Genomic DNA, 22,243 nt, shown 5'->3' with positions numbered 1-22,243 from the left:
GGCAAGCGAGTGAAACTTTTTTTCCCTGTAACCATGGTTTCCAGGTCGTATTGCAGTTGTTCATGTCGCAAAAACGAGGGCGAGGCTTGATTTCATAGGGCGTGCCAGATTGATTTCAGCCGTCACATGTATTACTGCTAGTAATGAAATTAGGAAGGATCAGCTGTTTGCGGTCACTTTATAAATGCCGACGCGACGTGGGTGTACTACGAATCCTACACTCGAATTTGGGGCAGAATTTACACTCAATTGATAAATGAGGGCCTATGTGTGTGTGTGTGTGTGGCTGGCTGGCTGGATCTGAGCACGAAAACAGCATGGTTGTTTTTCACCACCTGTGCGCAACCTAACACACCCACAAACACACATATTAACTGTAGGCTATATATGATGATTTCGGGTGTGCCAGTTCAGTACAGAAGAGGTACGCCGACATGGTAGCTCTGTCATTTCTCTACCATTTCGGACGTGGGGCGGCTCACCGGAACCGGCCCGGCACCCTGGGCTCGATCCTGTGGGTCTGAAACTTCCGGGGACACCCCCCCCCCCCGGGGACCCCCACACGGAGTTGCACCACTCACTTCACACGGGTGTGATTTTTTTTCTAGGGTGGGAAGTCTGTATTCCTCTAAATCAATGTTAAAAAAGGCCAAATCAACATTACTCTATGGGAAGTTGCCCCTAGTTTAATAGCACCTCGCTGGCCAGATGGCCGACGTCTGAATCGGGGCACTTTCACGTTTAATACAATTCATATTTATGAATTGCTGGCCTTTTCCCCTTATACATCAACGCTTTGCTCCGCAGGGCCTGTGCATGTGACCTGACCATTATATATCGGTCTTATAAATGCCCCCCCCACAAAACGGCCTGGCCAATCTAGAAGCTGCTGCTAGAAGCTGCTAGAAGCTGCTGCTGATTGGCCAGGCCGTTTTGTGGCCGGGCATCAAGTCTGCCTGAGAGTTCCCAGATGGGAGCAGGAGGGGGGAACCCAGTGTACTCTCTGCTGCCCCATCTGGCGGAGTCAGGTTAACACAATACACGCGCGCACGACAAGAGATACGAATCTTCTCTCCTCTCCGTCCACTCATCACCAGCCGCATGGTGCAGCATGGAGCAGGGTCTTTCTCGCCCCCCTAGTGGCGAAAAATAAAACTTCTGGGAACTCAGATTAGGAGCAGGGTGGCTGACAGCAGGCTTCTGGTAGCTGCCTGGAGGAGGCGACGCTCCACTGACTCCACAGCCTGACGCGCGCCTCTCCCAACAGGTGGATGTTCAGTTCAGAGAGCTGCAGCTAAAGCCAGCCAGCTTCAAAGCCAGCTAAACTGCGGCCAAAAATATAAAAAAAAATGTCTCCCGGGGCCGGGAGGGAAACCGACTTGGATAGAGTGCTTTTGGACTTGCATGATTTTTGTCCCATTTCTTGGTGGCGTGGATGAAGTGAACGTGCGGCGCTCCCGCTGGCAGATAGTGCGCTTTTCCCCCCGAAATGTGATCGAATCGAATGGACATCGTCGCGACTCGTGACCATGTTTTACACACTGACTGTTGGATTTTGTGGTTGTACTTTACGCGCGATGGAGTGAGAGAACCGCGGACATAATTTAAAACCAAATTGGGGGAAAAAAGACCATCGCAACAAAGACTCTAGTCCAGTGCAACAACAAGGAACCATGATAATCCCATCCTGCTGCATTTTTCTAATTGGATATACGTACGCACGTGTGGCTTGTTTCTTCTAAATTGGCTTTCCTTTTCCCGTTTTCCTTGTCAAAATGTGAAGGAAATAAGAGCTAGAGCGAAATCCTCATGTACAACGCAAAGGTTAGTTTCTTTCATTTAAACTTTGAAATCAACATGACACGTATAGCTAACCTATTGTGTACACCAAATTAAATTGGATTTAATCCTTGCCTTTTAGTCGCGAGGTGAATGCGAATGATTATTGTAAAAGACAAAAGTTAGTGTAGTAGCTAGGGATAACCTAGCTCGATCTGGTCCATAGACTTCTCCTTGGATATTGACCAGAGCTATAGGGATAACCGTCGTCACATTTAAGACAATTTGCTCTAGTCTCTTCTATTATGTGAAATACATTTAGTTTTTCCATCAGATGTTCTGCCAGACATTGGTTTTTCACCAGATGTTCTGTCTACTCTACAGTACAGTACTCTCTACAGCAGAGCAGGCTACATCAACCTGAATCTAATCTTGTGCACAATACATCATGACAAAGTCAACTAAGTCAGTGCAGCATCCACTTCAAAGTGAATTACCCGCCCACTTTACAGGATTGGGGTTTCTTGTTAAAAACAAACATAAAATAAAGAAATAAAAATAATAATTTGCAATTTTAGCCTATATGATCAGATAAGAGTTTATTTAAAGGACAGATTTACCATACCATCATTGAATTTGACGAGTGTCAAATTCAACAGTTTATTGCAATTATGGGTAAATATTTATAGGCCTACATATCAGGCAACCCAAGATGAGAAATGCTGCATTTCTCATGCAAATGCATATTTAAATCAGGAATTTAACTCAAGAGGACCGAATCTACCCCTGTGGGAGCAACAAATGCAAATTCCAATCTAGTGGTATTTATTCATTCCAATCTACAGGCTGAATGAATCTTTACCACTCTACATTTCCACCACTGCAATCTTTCCATTTAAATGCCAAACATGATGAATTCAAAGAGGCTATGTAGTATGCACTTACAGTACAGTATGGGTGTACTACTGTATCTACTCAGCCTTTATATGGTCTGTCCATCCATATTAATGTTAATGACGGCCTGGCATACAGTGATAACAGTCCATTCCAGGAGACAGTTTATTTGGTAAACATGGAGAACATGCAAAGGGAAATGCTCTGCTATAGTGGTGTGTGTGTGTGTGGTGCAGTGACAGCATACAGTAGCTAGCGTGCCAATTAATATTTGATACAGGACAACACATTAGTGCACTGGAACTGCCGAGCATGACATCTGCACAGACAGACGTAGCTCTAGACAGACGTTGACATCGTTCACAGTGAAATACTCGTGTTTATTTTGAAAAAAGCAATTTTAAAAACAATATAAACAGAAACGTCAGAATAACAAGCAGTACAAAATAATGCAAAAAATGCAAATTCAAAAGGAGTGAGAAGAAGCATAGCTTATTGCTCCCACCCCCTTTCCATCAATACTAAATATCATTCAATTATCTATTCAATACTTAACTAAATAACTAAATATGTGATATCTATGTATACAAATGAATATTACATATACACACAAACCACCTTCTTCATCCCTGTAGCTCATTAAAAACATGTCTTTGAGCTTAAATTTAAGCTTACTCCGTGAGTGTTAATTATTTAACTCTGAGATTGTCCAAATGGACCCTTACAGGCTCATTTGGTTACATTTTGTGCAATCTCTGAATTACAATTGGATAAATTAACCCCCAGAATTTTGTACTCTGTACTTTCATATGCAATTACAAACTAGTGACAAGAAAAAGAAGGAGGAAAATGTGTGTTCTTTTAGTCACAGCAGGCTTTTTGTGCCTAATCTGGCTTGCCCGTTAAAATAGTAGTAGTCACCAGAAATAAAACACGTGAGGATTAGACAGGTCACTCTTGTTCTCATAGCAATGCAATTTTGTGCGAAATGTAAAATGTCATTAGATCTGTCAGTGTCAGGCAGTGGTGTGCTGTGGGCTGTGGGCTTTGGGGGCAAACCACCATTGATTCGGCAGCTGTTTGTTTTCTGGGGTGATTCTGTTAAATTGGCATTGCTGATACTGCTGTTCTCCTGAGATCCTCTTCAGTACTGCAGTGGGTCTGACTCTGTTATGATCTTTGAAGCAGAGAGCGAGAGAGAGAGAGAGAGAGGGGGGGGGGCAGTTATAGAGAGAGGGGGAGGGGGAGGGGGGGCAGAGCGAGGGATGCAAACCTATCACTCGAGGAGAACAGATAACTGGGCTGTGTGTGTGTGTGTGTGTGTGTGTGTGTGTGTGTGTGTGTGTGTGTGTGTGTGTGTGTGTGTGTGTGTGTGTGTGTGTGTGTGTGTGTGTGTGTGTGTGTGTGTGTGTGTGTGTGTGTGTGTGTGTGTGTGTGTGTGGGGAGGAATAGAGATTACGTGAACTGGGGGGGGGGGGAGAGAGATATGTGCATTAGCCTGCAGTTAGTAGTGATGTCCCTGCTTTGATCCTTGGTATTGGGTAAGAATTTTGTATTTGCAAAACCTAAAAATGAAAGAAAATATATTGTTTTATATATTGGGAAAGGCTGATATTCATGGATAGATAGTCTAACATTTAATGTTGCCTGGTAAGTTTTGTAAACAAATTCTCTGGAACAAATTTCCCCCACTCTCTGTCAAGAAGGAGGCTTTTATTGCCCCTGTCACTCATGCAGGTACAACTTGTAGCCGAGAGTTGATGTTAAAATGGTGCATTTATATAGCGCCTTTATCCAAGGCGCTTTACATAGATGTGCATTACATTCACCTATTCACACACACATTCATACACCGATGGCGGCGGAAACCATGGAAGGCACCAACCAGCACATCAGGAGCAATTAGGGGTTCAGAGTCTTGAACACTTGGACACTAACTCTGGGGGGAGCCCGGGTTCGAACTGGCAACCTTGCGGTTACCATCCAACCACTCTAAACCCTGAGCTACCGCCGCCCCACGATGTTGTCATTGTCCACAAGACTGTGCTAACTAACAGCAAAACAAGATAATACGATTAGTATTGGACTGTAATTCCAACTCTCTCCCTCTCTCTGTGGTATAATTGTAACACTCAAATCTTTGCTTCTGGGGGTTCCTGGTACAAAAGTATTTTGAGATGGGGTTTGTGCGGCCAAATACATATAGGCTACAATTTTGGGGGTCCTTGACGTGAAAAGGTTTTGAGCACAACATACGTACGGCTTTCAGAAAATGTTTTTTGAATCGGCTTCAGGTCTTAACCTATTCTGGACAGGAAAAATAGCAGATCTACAAGCTTGTAGCGCGGCACTAGCTTGCTTCTTTCAGAGCGAACGTTTTTAGCTCAAATCTTTGCTTCTGGGGGGGTCCCTGAAATAACATATTTTGAGATGGGGGGTCGGAGGCCAATTACATATAATGTTTGGGGGTCCTTGACATGAAAATGTTTGAGATCGACTGATATAGAAACATGGGTTTTTCAGAAAACTGTCAGGATTTAGAAGACATTTGTAGAATCGTCCTCGGGTCTTAATGGGTCAATAATCCTCTTGTTTCTTGTCTTCTAACCCCGTCCCCACCACTCCACTATAGTCTGACGTCCCCCTGCCTGGCCCGGCAGCCACTGCAGCAGTAGCAGTATAACAGCTGGGTGCTGGTGGTGAGCGCCGCGGAGCAGCGATTATGTCTCAGCTGTACTACCGGAGGACAGACAGCTCGTCCTACCGGGACCGCATCCCGCTGAGGATAGTACGGGCCGAGTCGGAGCTGTCGCCTCTGGAGAAGGCCTACCTGGGAGCCGTGGAGAAGGGAGACTATGGGAGCGTTAAACAAGCCCTGGAGGTACAGTGTTGTTTTTGGCGGCACATTTTGATTTTAGGTTTAGTCACAGTCTCTTGAATTAGCTTTCCTTTAGTTTTAGTCACATTTTAGTCACCTGGAACGCTGCGACGCGTTGTGAGCTTGTAGATCGGCTATTTTCAGCATGCAACCAAGTATAAAATGACATACTGGATCTCTTAGTCCCTTCCTAACATTTTAGTCTAGTTTTTATTTGTTGACGAAATGTGAGTATATTTAGTCTTAGTTTTAGTCGTCATGGCTTAGTTTTCATTTCGTTTCCATTTAGTTTTCATAAGTGGAAAAAGGTAGTCGACGAACATGTATGTATGGATGGATGGATGGATGGATGGATTGATAATATTAACAGAACAGGAAACTCAAAAGACACAAAAAAGTGGAAAGAAATAATTAGCACCAGAAATAAGTTATTTTTAGTCATACCACCAAATGAAAAATGATTGTTTCTGAATATTTCTAAGTTAAAACATGTTGTTTGATAATTATATGAACTTGTTTTCTTTGCATTATCCGAAGTATAAATAGCCTATGTCTTTTTGGAATTTGGGAGAAATGTGGTCGGTTGTTTATTAGCCTGGTGCAGCATTCCTTTTCGGGTTCATGATCCGGTCGGAAGCGGATGATATCGTTACGTCATGTTGTAGTCAATTTGTAGTCATCAGGATGATATCGTTACGTCATGTTGTAGTGAATTTGTAGTCATCAGGATGATATCGTTACGTCATGTTGTAGTGAATTTGTAGTCATCAGGATGATATCGTTACGTCATGTTGTAGTCAATTTGTAGTCATCAGGATGATATCGTTACGTCATGTTGTAGTCAATTTGTAGTCATCAGGATGATATCGTTACGTCATGTTGTAGTCAATTTGTAGTCATCAGGATGATATCGTTACGTCATGTTGTATAACCAGCTCAGTGGCCTTGTGGTTGTGGAATCATTATGCCAAAATGAACCACCGAGTGGCACAGGACGTTAGTCCTGCCTGCGGCCATTACAATTTGTAACATATTTATTATGGTTGCTGTCTGATCAGAGCAGCTGTAGTTGTCAATTTCCCCCCAGGGATTAATAAAGTATTGACATTCCATTCCAAGTTTGGTCTCATGGTCCTATGCGTGGCCTTTAGACAGAGATTACCACCGCAGAAGCTTTATCACTGACTGCTACAGGAACTGTACTGACTGACCCCAACCGCAAAGCAATGGCAGAGGGTTTATGTTGACAGACAAGCATATCAGTGGATGTGAACTATCCTCACTCCAGGACAGCTTGCAGGATCATTTAAATCCCATCCCAACCTCAAACTGTTTCAACTGCTGTCACTTGGCAAGTGGCTTTGGAGCCACACAGCTACTGGCAGTATAGGGAGCTAAATAGTTACTTTCCTTCCGACAATCAGGCTGGTGAACAAAAAAACGACTACCAAATGAAATAATTGCCAAGGACATTGGCAACGACAGATGTTCATAATTTAGGGAGTAAGAACCTTGCATAATTGCACCTCCATGCACCTGATTCTCTGATTATTCTTATTCCCTTGTCGTAAATATGTACTACTGCTGCTACAATGTCTGAGGGAAACCAGAACAAAATCAATCGTACCTTTCTGTACGTGTACACAAGATGTAACAAATAAATAAACCTTGAACCTTGTTCTTTCCATCCATTCAAAAGGATCTTTCCATTGATGCATCGACCCATCATCTCTCCCATCCATCCATCCATCCATCCATCCATCCTCTCATTGCTTTTACTCACAATAGGTTTCCATTGAAAGTATTTCATTTGTTCCAGAGTTGTATAGAAGTATTATGTTCAAGGTTCAAGGTTAGCTTTATTGTTTGCAGCCAGATAATAGTAAAAAATCACACCCGTGTGAACTGAGTGGTGCAAGGTCTTATATAGACTGATCAGCTGTGGTCTGACGTAATGTCTGACGTAATGAAATCACACCCGTGTGAACTGGGTGACCATAGCAACCATGCAAATTTTTTGGTACGAACAGACAGACAGACAGACACGTAAACTAACAAAGCCAGTTGTAGGAGTGGTTTACACCACTCAAAAATACACACAACAAACAACATTCAAAACACTAATAAAACGTAAGAACAGGACACTAGAGACAGATAATTCATGACATTCAATAGTAGCAGAGTCAGCAAAAGTGCATTAGTGGGCAATCTGTGCAAAGAGGCAAGAATAAAGTTCTATGCTATTCAGCAGCTGAATAGCAGCCATGACAAAGGATACTTTGAACCCGTTAGTGGGCACCCTCAGTCGACGACCTGAAGGCAACAGTTCAAACTCAGACCGAAGTGGGTGATCTGAGACCTCCATTGTGGGAGGAGGCTCTCTTAAACATCTGCCTCTTGTACAGGTCTAAGAGTTGGGCTTGGGTTCTCCCAGAAATCTTACTGGTTACTTTGACAAGGTTTCTGAGCCTGTTCTTGTTAGCCAGGGTCAGATTACCGTACCAGGCAACCACACAAAACATGAGAACAGATTCAATAAAACATCTATAGAAAAGAGTCATCATTACAGACGAGACATTAAAAGAACGCATTTTCCTCAGAAAAAACAGACGCTGCTGGATTTTCTTCTATGTAGAGGCAACATGAGAATCAAAGCAGAGTTTGTTGTCAAGAACGACACCCAAGTATTTATAGCTAGGGTTTTCTCCATTACCGGGTTTGGTCTATTGACATAACTAACAACCAAGGCTCTAATTTGTCCAGGAGGCGGAGATCTACTTCAAGATCAACATCAACTGCATCGACCCTCTGGGCCGCACGGCGCTGCTCATCGCCATCGAGAACGAGAACCTGGAGATCATCGAGCTGCTGCTGGGCTTCGGCGTGTACGTGGGTGACGCCCTGCTCCACGCCATCCGCAAGGAGGTGGTGGGCGCCGTGGAGCTGCTCCTCAACCACAAGAAGCCCAGCGGGGGCATGCAGGTAGGGCTTAATGTGGACCAGGGGGGGCATGCAGTTAGGGCTTAATGTGGACCAGCGGGGGCATGCAGTTAGGGCTTAATGTTGACCAGCGGGGGCATGCAGTTAGGGCTGAATGTGGACCAGGGGGGGCATGCAGGTAGGGCTTAATGTGGACCAGTGGGGGCATGCAGGTAGGGCTTAATGTAGACCAGGGGAGGCAGGCAGGTAGGGCTTAATGTAGACCAGGGGGGGCATGCAGGTAGGGCTTAATGTGGACCAGTGGGGGCATGCAGGTAGGGCTTAATGTAGACCAGGGGGGGCATGCAGGTAGGGCTTAATGTGGACCAGTGGGGGCATGCAGGTAGGGCTGAATGTTGACCAGTGGGGGCATGCAGGTAGGGCTTAATGTGGACCAGTGGGGGCATGCAGGTAGGGCTGAATGTTGACCAGTGGGGGCATGCAGGTAGGGCTTAATGTGGACCAGTGGGGGCATGCAGGTAGGGCTGAATGTTGACCAGTGGGGGCATGCAGGTAGGGCTTAATGTGGACCAGGGGGGGGCATGCAGGTAGGGCTTAATGTGGACCAGGGGGGGCATGCAGGTAGGGTTTAACGTTGACCAGTGGGGGCATGCAGGTAGGGTTTAACGTTTACCAGTGGGGGCATGCAGGTAGGGCTGAATGTGGACCAGGGGGGGCATGCAGGTAGGGCTTAATGTGGACCAGGGGGGGCATGCAGGTAGGGTTTAACGTTGACCAGTGGGGGCATGCAGGTAGGGTTTAACGTTGACCAGTGGGGGCATGCAGGTAGGGCTGAATGTGGACCAGTGGGGGCATGCAGGTAGGGCTGAATGTGGACCAGGGGGGGCATGCAGGTAGGGCTTAATGTTGACCAGGGGGGGCATGCAGGTAGGGCTGAATGTGGACCAGTGGGGGCATGCAGGTAGGGCTGAATGTGGACCAGGGGGGGCATGCAGGTAGGGCTTAATGTTGACCAGGGGGGGCATGCAGGTAGGGCTGAATGTGGACCAGGGGGGGCATGCAGGTAGGGCTGAATGTTGACCAGCGGGGGCATGCAGGTAGGGCTGAATGTGGACCAGTGGGGGCATGCAGGTAGGGCTGAATGTGGACCAGGGGGGGCATGCAGGTAGGGCTTAATGTTGACCAGGGGGGGCATGCAGGTAGGGCTGAATGTGGACCAGTGGGGGCATGCAGGTAGGGCTGAATGTGGACCAGGGGGGGCATGCAGGTAGGGCTTAATGTTGACCAGGGGGGGCATGCAGGTAGGGCTGAATGTGGACCAGGGGGGGCATGCAGGTAGGGCTGAATGTTGACCAGCGGGGGCATGCAGGTAGGGCTGAATGTGGACCAGCGGGAGGCATGCAGTTAGGGCTTAATGTGGACCAGGGGAGGCATGCAGGTAGGGCTGAATGTGGACCAGGGGAGGCATGCAGGTAGGGCTGAATGTTGACCAGTGGAGGCATGCAGGTAGGGCTTAACGTGGACCAGGGGGGGCATGCAGGTAGGGCTTAATGTGGACCAGGGGAGGCATGCAGGTAGGGCTGAATGTTGACCAGGGGGGGCATGCAGGTAGGGCTTAACGTTGACCAGGGGGGGCAGGCAGGTAGGGCTTAACGCATTCAGGACGGGAACCCCTTTTGGTGGTTTAAGCATTATGTTATACTTTAGCTATTGAAAAATAGCAGATCTACAAGCTCATAGCGCGGCACCGAGTGCCGCTCTACGAGCTTGTAGATATGCTTTTTTTTTTTAAATCTTGAAAATGTGGCGCAAATCTTTGAATATATATATATATATATATATATATATATATATAATCTTTCAGAGCGAACATTTTTAACTCAAATCTTTGCTTCTGGGGGGACCCTGGAACAACATATTTTCAGATGGGTGTCGGCGGCCAATGACATATATTTTTGGGGGTCCTTGACATGAAAATGTTTGAGAACGACTGACATAGAAACATAGGTTTTTCAGAAAACTGTCAGGATTTAGAAGAAGCTTGTAGATGTGTGTGCGTGCGTGCGTGTGTGTGCGTGTATATGGGGATGCTCGCGCGCGTGTACTGTATATGGGGATGCACGTGCGCGTGCACGTGCGTGTGTGTTTGTGTGATCTAGTGAGTAGCTTTTTCTTCAGAATAATTTCTCTCTGTAACAGAACGATCTCATATTGATGTTGCACCATGGCACCTGCTGTGTGAGAGATGCCAGCATGCGTGGCATTCAAGCGACAATGCAATGAGAGTATGAATATGAATGAAGCATTCAATCAATCTTTTGTGTCTATAGTGGATTTAGGACAGACATCAAGGCTTTGTATCCATGGATTTGTTCTGAACAAACAGGATTAATATGCACAACTGCTTTGATGATCAGGACCTAGTCGGCTCTCTCCCTTTTTAGTAGGGAGGTGGTGGCTCAGGGGTAGAATGGCTGGATGGTAACTGCAAGGTTGCCAGTTCGAACCCGGAGTTCGAATCCCCCAGAGTTAGTGTCAAAGTGTCCTTGAGCAAGACACTGAACCCTTATTGCTCCTGATGTGTTGGTTGGTGCCTTGCATGGTTTCCGCCGCCATCTGTACGTACGTATGCATGTGTGTGTGTGTGTGTGTGTGTGTGAAAGGGGGAATGTAATGCACAATCTATAAAAGCGCCTTGGATAAAGGCGCTATTATAAATGCACCATTTACCATTTAGTAGACAGTATGAGATTGTTGTCTCTCCAGTCCAGACTCCAGATGTTCTGGTGGACATCCAGGAACTTGTAGGATTCCACAATCTATACCAGTGGTTCTCAAAGTGGGGTCTGGGGACCCCTAGGGGTCCTCGAGGGACTTCCAGGGGGTCCCCAGCTAAATGATAGTTTGGAACCAAATGGACCCTTTATGGGTCTGTAACTCTGAGAGTGTACAAATGGAACCAAATAGACCCTGGTCCATTTGTACACTCGGAGTTAAATTATAAATTGAGGTCACAGAGTTAGAAATGCCATTAAATGGGGGTCCGTAGACTAATATGCTTGTCAAACTGGGGGTCCTTGAAATTAAACGGGTTGAGAATCACTGCTAGAGCTATAAAAATCTTCTCTTATGGGGGTCCCTGGCATATCTTTTCAAATGGGGGTCCATGGGCTAATTGGTGTCAATTTGGGGGTCCTTGACATGAAAACGTTTGGGAACCACTGCTCTCTACTGGGGCCCTCCTCTCAGCCGATCTACAAGCTCACAGCAAGCTTGTACATCGGCTATTTTCAGCATGCAACACATTGTAAAATGACTTATAGTGGATCCCTTGTCCACTAGTCCCTTTCTAGCATTTTAGTCTAGTTTTTATTTGTTGACGAAATTGTCAGTATATTTAGTCTTAGTTTTAGTCATCATAGCTTAGTTTTCATTTAGTTTCCATTTAGTTTTCGTCAGTGAAAAAAGGGTATAGTCGACGAACATTTTCCGTCATAGTTTTAGTCGAGGAAAACAACACTTCTCTGTACTCATCATTGTCCTCTGTGATACGACCCACAATAAGAGGAGTCATCTGAGAACTTCTGGAAGATGGCACGTTTCAGATCTGAAACTGAAGTCAGAAGTGTGAACAGGAGAGGTGACGGCACAGTTCCCTGGGGTACACAAGTGTTTCCCATTAGCATGTGGGACTGGCAGCCTTGTAGCCGCAGGCATATTGTGGCCTAAGGCTTCGTACAAACATAAAGAACAACTGTGCTGTGCTCTGCCTGTGTTTCATGGCCGCCCCAATGCTTTTCCAATGGAAGTCACATGGTTTGACCAAACACTTGTGTTTGATTGCCCCCCCTCCCCCCATCACACACAACTGTGTGCCCCCCCCCCCCCCCTTTTCCCCTCACTGTATATGTTTATTTTCCCTTTTTACCTCCATTATGATTAATTCTTGTTCTGTTCTTTGTCTATATAGAAGTGTCTATTTGTACGTCTCTAAATGTTTTGATGAATTGAACATGGTGGACCCTGTTGTAAACAAGTGTAATGCTTAATTGGGTCGTCCACTCACAGTTAACAGCCTTTGTATTGAGTTTGTGCTTGAAATGTACTGTAATTCTGCAAACTGTTAATACATTTTTCAATCAATCAATCAATCAAGCATTGAGGCGGCCATGAAACACGGACAGCACAGAGCATGTTCGTCTGATATGTGTGTACGAAGCCTAAGGGTGAGATGGTTTGTAATCCAGGCCACCATGTTGTCGTCCACCTGCATGGATGTCTTTTGGGCACTGACTATATATGCCTATATGCCTCACTACGCCTCGCTCTGCGAGCCGCTGTGAGCTTGGTAGATTGGCTATTTTCACAATGTTTGCCTCGATCTTTCTTGCGTAATATTTAACAATTTGGCCAATTAGAAAGGACTTTAAAATATGCAGATGCCCTTATACACTTATGTTGTATGTTGGTTTGTTTACTGTTGAGTGAAAAAAAACACTATGTTGTACATGAAGCTAATCATCTGGAGACCCTACTGAGGGTCCCGACCCCCAGTTTGGGAACCACTGACCTACTGTATGTTGAGTGTGTAGTATGAGTGAGCAGTGTAATCAATCAATCAATCAATCAACCAATCAATCAGTCAGTCAGTCAACCTACATTTGTTGTTAAAATCTATGCTTGAGAAATATGAGAAAATATGCATTGCTTAGGCTTAAAACGTGCTTAAAAAGAATGGACAACTGTAGGATGAAGCCATTAAGATTGAGACCGAATGTGTGTTAGCTTGTTTGTTAGTGAATGAGATTGGAGGATGACAGCGTGGGGAGGAACAGCCTGAACTCTATTTCCATTTGGCAAATGAGACAGACAGGAAGAGAGAGGGAAGGGCTTTGTGAGAATGTCAGAGGGATGGGAGTGGGGGGTGGGGGGCTGCATGTGGAGGGTGACTGACGAGTCAAAGTCGGTATTTGTTTTTATGAGGTTTTGCAGCAATTCAGCTTTAACCCTTTTAAGTACTGTTTCTTTTTCATGAAAGAAATTGGGATATATTAACCCATTTTGGGCGAGAACCCCTTTTGGTGTTTTAAGCATTACTTTAGCTGTTGAAAAATAGCACACCTACAAGCTCGTAGCTTGTAGGTCTGCTATTTTTGAAAAATCGTGAAAATGCGGCACAAATCTTAGAGTATATATATATATATAGAATATATATTCTTTCAGAGCAAACGTTTTTAACTCAAATCTTTGTGTCTGGGAGGTCCCTGGAACAAGATATTTTCAGATAGGGGTCGGCAGGAAATTACATATAATATTTGGGGTCCTTGACATGAAATATTGAGAACCACTGACATAGAAAATTGTCATGATTTAGAAGACATTTTTAAAATGTCGACGTCAGGCCTAAATGGGTTAACAGGGTTAACTTAACCACTTGAATGCCATATTCTGGAGGGATTCTTAGCCAACAAAATAGCAGATCTACAAGCTCACAAGATACTGCGAGTTGTGAGCTTCTTTTAATGAGATTTGGTGTAGAGCGACAAAGCAGTTCAAGTACAGATGGAGCCTTAACTCACATCCACTTTACGAAGTCTAGAGCAGTGGTTCCCAAACCTTTTCATGTCCCCCAAATTGACACTAATCAGCCCGCGGACCCCCATTTGAAGAGATATGCCAGGGACCCCCATAAGAGAAGATTTGTACGGCTCTAGCAGTGATTCTCAACCCGTTTAATTTCAAGGACCCCCCCTGTTTGACATGCATTAGTCTACGGACCCCCCATTTAATGGCATTTCTGTCTCTGGGACCCCCAATTTATATTGTAAAATTATCAAAGTTAAAGGACCTATAACATAAAATTCAACTTTTTCAATTTCTTTTGTGTTTTTGGGGCTCCCATATGCGTTTTCTATCCTCACAAATAACCAATTTTGAACAATCAGGCTTTCATATCATATAGGTGCTTTAATGGAAATTGCTCTCAGGAACAGCTCAACTGATTTTGTCCTCATCGTAATGTCATCAATGTCACCCTACTTTGTATAATTATTCCTCCTACAGTCGGCAGTTCCAAATTTGCATTTCCACTTTGTTTACAATGTCCACAATTGTTGATTTTCCAAGCTGGCATGGAATGGAAACAAGCCTGGGTTTATCTAGCATCAGTATTATAATGACTCAAATATGAAATAATCTGCATATCAGCACCCCCACCACCTCAGGGCATTGTGGTACTGTAGCTAAAACTGCTTTCAAAGTCCAGAAAGAAATGACAAGGACTGGTTATATCAGAGTGGTGATTGAGGCTCAAACCATTAGAAATAACTTTGAGGGACATAGACAATATGATATTAAATATTAAAAGCAGTTTTAAAATGCATGTTATTTGCGCTTTAATTTAACTCTGAGAGTGTACAAATGGACAAACGGACCCGTTATGGTCCATTTTGTTCCAAACTATCATGTAGCTGGGGCCCCACTTTGGGAACCCCTGGTCTAGAGCAGTGCTTTTCAACCTTTTTCATATCAAGGCCCGTTACTTTTTCTGCATTTGAGCCACGGACCACCATTTGATGACATTTAGCCTCTCAGACCCATTTGAGCCACGGACCACCATTTGATGACATTTAGCCTCTCAGACACATTTGAGCCACGGACCACCATTTGATGACATTTAGCCTCTCAGACCCATTTGAGCCACGGACCACCATTTGATGACATTTAGCCTCTCAGACACATTTGAGCCACGGACCACCATTTGATGACATTTAGCCTCTCAGACACATTTGAGCCACGGACCACCATTTGATGACATTTAGCCTCTCAGACACATTTGAGCCACGGACCACCATTTGATGACATTTAGCCTCTCAGACACATTTGAGCCACGGACCACCATTTGATGACATTTAGCCTCTCAGACACATTTGAGCCACGGACCACCATTTGATGACATTTAGCCTCTCAGACACATTTGAGCCACGGACCACCATTTGATGACATTTAGCCTCTCAGACACATTTGAGCCACGGACCACCATTTGATGACATTTAGCCTCTCAGACCCATTTGAGCCACGGACCACCATTTGATGACATTTAGCCTCTCAGACACATTTGAGCCACGGACCACCATTTGATGACATTTAGCCTCTCAGACACATTTGAGCCACGGACCACCATTTGATGACATTTAGCCTCTCAGACCCATTTGAGCCACGGACCACCATTTGATGACATTTAGCCTCTCAGACACATTTGAGCCACGGACCACCATTTGATGACATTTAGCCTCTCAGACACATTTGAGCCACGGACCACCATTTGATGACATTTAGCCTCTCAGACACATTTGAGCCACGGACCACCATTTGATGACATTTAGCCTCTCAGACACATTTGAGCCACGGACCACCATTTGATGACATTTAGCCTCTCAGACACATTTGAGCCACGGACCACCATTTGATGACATTTAGCCTCTCAGACACATTTGAGCCACGGAACCACCATTTGATGACATTTAGCCTTGCTGACCCAAAACTAAAGAATTTTGTTGTCGTTGGATAAGGTTTTTTTTTTCTCCACGATTCAATGTATTGATGTGATAGGAGAGATAACAGGCACACGTTGATCAAAATAACAATTCTTCTACATTCTGTCATTCTCTAATTGTGTAGATTTTTTGTAAATTAAGTAATTCAGGTTACTCAGTCAGTCAGGTTAGGTCCGCGGACCACTGGTTGAAAACCACTGGTCTAGAGGCTTTTAGTGGTTCATTGATTTCTAGGTTGTCCAGTAGAGTTTTATCACTGCCATTAACCCATTTAGGCCTGAGATCAGATTCTAAAAATGTCTTCTACATCCTGACAGTTTTCTGAAAATGCTATGTTTCTATGTCAGTCGATTTAAAAAAAATAGCAGATCTACAAGCTCATAGCGCGCCACTCGGTGGCGCGCTATGAGCTTGTAGATCTGCTATTTTTCAATAGCTAAAGCATAACATAATGCTAACACCAAAAGGGGTTAAAGGACCACGTACTGTACTCATTTTCAGCCTATCTTCATATACAGTGCAGTAATTGGTCCTCGCTAATTATAAGATGCACCATTGCTGTCTACTAGGTCACACTGTGTCTGTGGAGCATTCTGAAACCTGCCTACCAGTGACATATCATTATTATGCAGGTTTCAGAGATTTGGTCATTTCATAAAAAGATGAAAATAATAATTATACCTTTGATTTGATGGTATAATAACCTAGTTTTCAGCTTCACCCAGCTAATTGCTAGCCTGGTATAAAACCATTCCGGTCGCGTGGATTAACATTAGCATGTGTTTTCTGCAGAGCGGTCTGGCACCAAGTGCTGGGGTGGGCGTTTTGCAGAAACCAAAAAGTGGAAGCAGTTCAGGCAGTTAGGGGTTAAGTGTCTTGCTCAGGGACACCTCAACACATTGTCAGAGCACGAAACCGACAACTCAGGCTCTTACCGCTCGGCTATGGCCACATGGAACGGACGCGGCGCGTTGTGAGCTTGCAGATATCAGCTATTTTCAGCATGCAACACGTCGTACGACGAAGTATAATTCAGGCTTCCCTGTGGGAGATGTGTTTTATTGGTGATGTAACGTAGCTATTGGAAGCTATTCTTCGGTTTAATTAAAGTTTACCTCAGTGTTTGGGTTGGACTGTACAGTACGTTCTGTGTCTGCGTGGATCAGCGTGGGCGCACATCATCTAGTTCTGAGCTGTGATCCAGAGAACGTGCACAGCAGAGAGAGATTACATTCATTTGGTGTTGGATTTGGGCTTATTATGCTTTAGCAGGACCAGGTGAGATTGGTGTTCTAAGGCCTGTTTACGGTGTGTTTTAGCTGGGTTTTTGATGGAAGGCTCTATGGGAAAAAATATGGCACTCTTGAACGAAGTTATGCTGTGAGAGAGCCACACTCACACATGCCCAGAATGAATGAGTTCACAAGTCTGTAAACTCTGTTTACATGTTCAGTATTTCTTTCTTTATTTGTTTATTTGGACAGGACAATGCATATTAATGGACGTCACATGGACGTAAATACACCGGATATAGCACAGTTGCTGATTTTCATCCGCAGTCCTCACAAGAAACACAAAACGGAAAAACAGACAGTCAAACAGTGGAATACATTTACATAACGTTACATAGGGAACACAGCATAAAAAAGAAATACACCTAAAATAATCATGAATGGTTGCAGCTTTGGTTTTCAAGCAACCATTTTTTCAGATTGTATTTAAAAGAGGGAAATGTAGCACAGTCCCTTATACGCAGAGGAAGGCCATTCCATGCTACACAACCCTGTACTGAGAGGACATTTTGGCCGAATGTTGTTTGCCGGTGCGGCACTTCACAGTCACCTCGAGTGGTTGCTATTGATTGTGACATGTATCTGTGTTGAGACCCCCCTCGAAAACTTGAATCACAATAACGTTCATCAAGCAGAAATGCAGTACGTTCAGTTCACAAACTTCACGTGCAGGCAAAATATGAACGAGTTCATGAACGATCGTTCATTGAACGCATTCAGGCACAACACTGGCGTCAGACACCCGGAACTGGAGGCAAGCAAACTGACACTCTCGGAAACAAACCCAGGGCAGATGAAGCCAAGGAATGTATTTACAGAAGGAAGAGACGCCACTGACGTCATGGATATGCCAGCCAGGCCCATGACCCTTTCAGGGACGCCTTTCATGGGCGGCACATTTCACACCGGAAATACATGGCAGTGAATGGAGCTGTCATGAACAAACATTATTTATGAACGCAAAGCGACAAAGATAAATCTCGATGGAGATGAAAAAAATAATACAAATGTAAAGTAGGGCTGGTGCTTCAAGGATCAGTGGGACTGGAATACTTTAAAGAGTATAGGTGGTGATCCGAGCACTCAAAAGGTTAAAACAATGAGGAGAGGGTGGATAAAAATAAATGTACTTTATTTAGAAAAGCCAACATGTTTCGACTCAAACAGAGTCTTCATCAGGGCAAGTATGGCATTATTTATGAACGATTGAGACCTTTGTCATATAATGAGTTCAGGAATATAAAAGAAGACATGTCACAGGTTGTTGAGGGGCGCTAGCCCCTCCTATGCAGAGCTTTGTGTATGTGTGTTTGTAGCACGGAATGTGATGATTTGACTGGCTGATTTACAGTATGATTTGACTGGCTGATGATGATAAGAGTGCCCCTCACTTCACACGAGTGATTTTTTTTTCTAATCACTTGCTATTCGATGTTCACTGTAAATAATTGTATCTAAGCAGTTAGAATCTCTGAGGTATCGCGAGATTTGGCTGCCAGACAGGAAACGGTGGACAGTCTCGCGATACTTAGTACCGTACGTTCAGAAACGTACTTTGTGCTGTTTAGATACCTCTATAAAATTACACAGTGTACTGTAAAAGCAACACAGCAGACAATAGTGTGTTATATGTCTTCTGTTATTTTCCAGAAGCGATTACTTTACAATAGTCATTCAGAAATAGTGTTTGTTCATGAGTTGGTCACTGGGCTCTCATTGACTCCAATGCATTCCAACGAACTTCCGGGTGTAATTTGGCTCCCATGGTGTGATGAATCTTCCATCTGGAATTGCATGATAGCGAAATTGAGTTACCATACCTTACTTTTTTCATATACCTTTTGGGCAAAGCCAGGAAGGGAAAGAAGCACAGCTTATGTATAGGAGAGTGTGTGGAGGGCAGCGATTCCCAAGTTGGTGTTGGCTAGACCGACTCTGGCCTTGCATCGCAAAAAATAGTCATCATAGCTGTCAAATCTGTAATGTATTCTGATGCAAGTTAAATCTTAAACGGGGGGAAAAGAAAAACGAAGAAGAAAAAAAGACACCTAGATTTAATCAAACATTTCTCTGGAGGCATTAGGACAAGCTGCTCGTTGTGCAAGCAAGGCGGAGAGGCAATTAGAATTTAATTAAGTGAAAGACCTTTCTATTGTACTTTATCTATTATCATTTTTGAAGTGTCTATTTTTCAAGCCTTAAAATCCAATCATGGTTAATTGATGTCTTATCAGATCACACTGTCCTATTATAGGACAGAGCCTATAGTAGGCTATAGGACTTAGTTGGTTAATGTATGCTTTGTAATTATAACCTACTTATACTAAAAATAGCAGATCTACATAGCAACGTGAGCTTGCAAAACTGCTATGTTTTGTCTACATAGTGGTATCGCTACTTTAACTACCGGTAAGTAAACAAACTTAAGTAAAAAATGTACCTAAGTAAAAAAGAAAAACATATTTGAGTACATCTTCCGATCATTACAGCCTCAGGAAGGAGTGAGAAATACTTGGGGTGAGGATGTTTGATCATATCATCTCTGTCGGGTGGAAACCTCATACAGTATGTCCTGAACTGCCATGCTGTTCTCCAAGAATACATTTTCAAAATTATATTTGTTCAACAGATCTCTATAAACGCTCGTCTTCCCCATCTCACCTTTAATGTTGCTCTCTCTCTCTCTCTCTCTCTCTCTCTCTCTCTCTCTCTCTCTCTCTCTCTCTCTCTCTCTGACAGACATGTAGTATAGCATATTTTCAATTGGAACTACTAAAGCTGGCAGCATATGCTCTGAATGAATTACATTTTGGCTGTGCTCAGAGTTCTGAATGTTAAGACCCCACTCAGTGTATTCCACTAAGTGATGGAACAGTGGTTTGTACCACAGATCGCTGCTAATAGTTCACATCAGTCGTTCCGGATCAGGGCCCATCTGACCACTTAAGCCATTAATTTGTGGTAAGATGGGTGGACCACTTGAAATTTCAGAGCATGTTTATTTTTCAGGCAATTGATTGTGAATGAATGAATGGATGGATGGATGGATGGATGGATGCTATATTGTCATTAAAATTGGGAGTTGAGAACCACTGGTGTACCTCAACCTCCGACGTGCTTTGACAATTATTATTCCACCGTTTATGGTCACAGACACACGGTGGACAAAGTGTGTGCTGTCATTCTCCATGAACTGTAATGGGCCTCTCTGGTTGTGCGTGCACTGCCCTCCCACAGAGAGGAATTACACGGGTCTGTTCCTCCTAACCTCTTCAGACAACTGTTCCATGGGGACGTCGCTGACAGATGGTTGTGACAAAACGGAATAAATCACGAGGTGTCTGACCCAATCAGGCACATGCAGCGCTCGCTCTGGTGTCTCTGTTGTGATGACTCACTCGGCTAGTTAGAAAATGTCACTCTCTTCACAAGAAGAGAGTGCTATTTGCCGGTTTAACAGCTGCAAAAAAGATGCTGGTAATGAGATGGAAACCGCCCCATAACCTCAGTATCCACCGTTGGAAGTTATCCTTCTATGACGTCTTGAGTTTGGAGGCTTCCAGTGCTCGAGCACAGGGAGCAAGGACAGATTCCATCCAAGCCCTACTTACAGCGGCACAGAAGGTTAAATCAGGACTCTGTTAGGTTGAATACTTGTACTCCTGTAAACAAAGTATGATCCATCCATGTTTGTCTGTTTCAACATCATTGCCACGTTTTGTTTTGGTTTCCATCTTATTTGTTTTGTTAGAAAAATAAACCTGTATTATGTTATACGTACTGTATGCATCATTGTTGTTTCCCTCTCCTGTAATGTCTGTGCTAACCCGGGGTTCTTTAAAAAAAAGAAGTTGGTCACAAAAAAAAAGAAAATCTCATGAGGTGCAAGAAGTGCCGAAACAAACTTCCGAATCATCTTTCACAGGGTTACCTGTGTAAAGAAGTGGGTGACATTCGTTTTTGTGCGAACGAAAAACAGAGAAACACATGACGAGGAACGAGGATAGAAATATACATGTATACACACAGCAATGATACAGCTGGTACAGCATGACCATGAGGTTGCATTGTAGACATAAGGTGCATGAGTTTAGAAACAAACTTGGTAGTAGGAGTGTCTGGAGCCTCAACAACATAGTCCACAACTCCACATACAACTTCAGCTATTGCAGTGTGTTTGCTCGACAATGACTGAAATCATTTACGTTTCAGCCCTGCTGGTGGCGGGGGGGATATGGAGGATGACCATGCACTACAGACTTGGATCCTTACTGACTCGGTGGCCTTGCCTTTAGCCCCGCCATTTGGTCAAAATTTCCAGGTGTCTCAAATACAAAAACCTGCTGAGGTCAGGTCGGTGAGTTCATGTTCCCCCAATCTGAGAACCCATCGTCAAAATGTATCTGTGATCTGTTCGAAACCAGGGACCGTAGTTTCCGAGAAAAGAGCGTGCAAAGGCCGCGGCTAATAAAGAAGCTAATGGCTATGGAGAAACAGAAGCAGTGCTGGCAAGGCTTTACCAAGCGTCTGTAGCAACCGGAGCGATTCCAAAAAGGAATCACAGCAGACTTTCTTATAGCGATATCAAACGCCTTAGAGCCTGCTTGTCATGAGCGCCCTGCGTAATTAATTGATATGACTAGTAGGGATGTCCCGATCACGTTTTTTGCTCCCGATCCGATTCCGATCATTTGTTTTGAGTGTCTGCGATACAGATTTTTCCCGATCCGATATTTATATTTTTATAGAACACAATAGTACAATATCCAGTCTAATATCATGATATAGATATAAATATATGGATTTCCCGAACCCAGTTAATGAGACACGTATGGCTGTACTCTAGATAGTCTATGCGTGTTGTCGTTTCCAAAAGCCAGTTAGGTCGCACGTATATGCCTAAT

General features: G+C 44.1%; 1 protein-coding gene across 1 annotated transcript in view; it reads left to right on the top strand.

The window, feature by feature from the left end:
* The first annotated feature begins 1,215 nt into the window (after nt 1-1,215).
* The window catches only part of LOC306927541 (short transient receptor potential channel 4-like), a 110,115-nt gene continuing 89,087 nt past the window's right edge, over nt 1,216-22,243 (top strand). Inside the window, exons 1-3 of the mRNA XM_079507315.1 lie at nt 1,216-1,824; nt 5,306-5,554; nt 8,315-8,533. Of these exons, the coding sequence (XP_079363441.1) occupies nt 5,396-5,554; nt 8,315-8,533 (378 nt within the window). The 5' untranslated portion in view covers nt 1,216-1,824; nt 5,306-5,395. The remainder of the gene's footprint in view (nt 1,825-5,305; nt 5,555-8,314; nt 8,534-22,243) is intronic.

Source organism: Electrona antarctica (genome assembly GCF_951216825.1).
Source record: "Electrona antarctica genome assembly, chromosome: 8".
Taxonomy (NCBI): Eukaryota; Metazoa; Chordata; class Actinopteri; order Myctophiformes; family Myctophidae; genus Electrona; species Electrona antarctica.
Note: the sequence above shows the minus strand (reverse complement) of the source record. Positions and strands in the feature narration are given on the sequence as shown.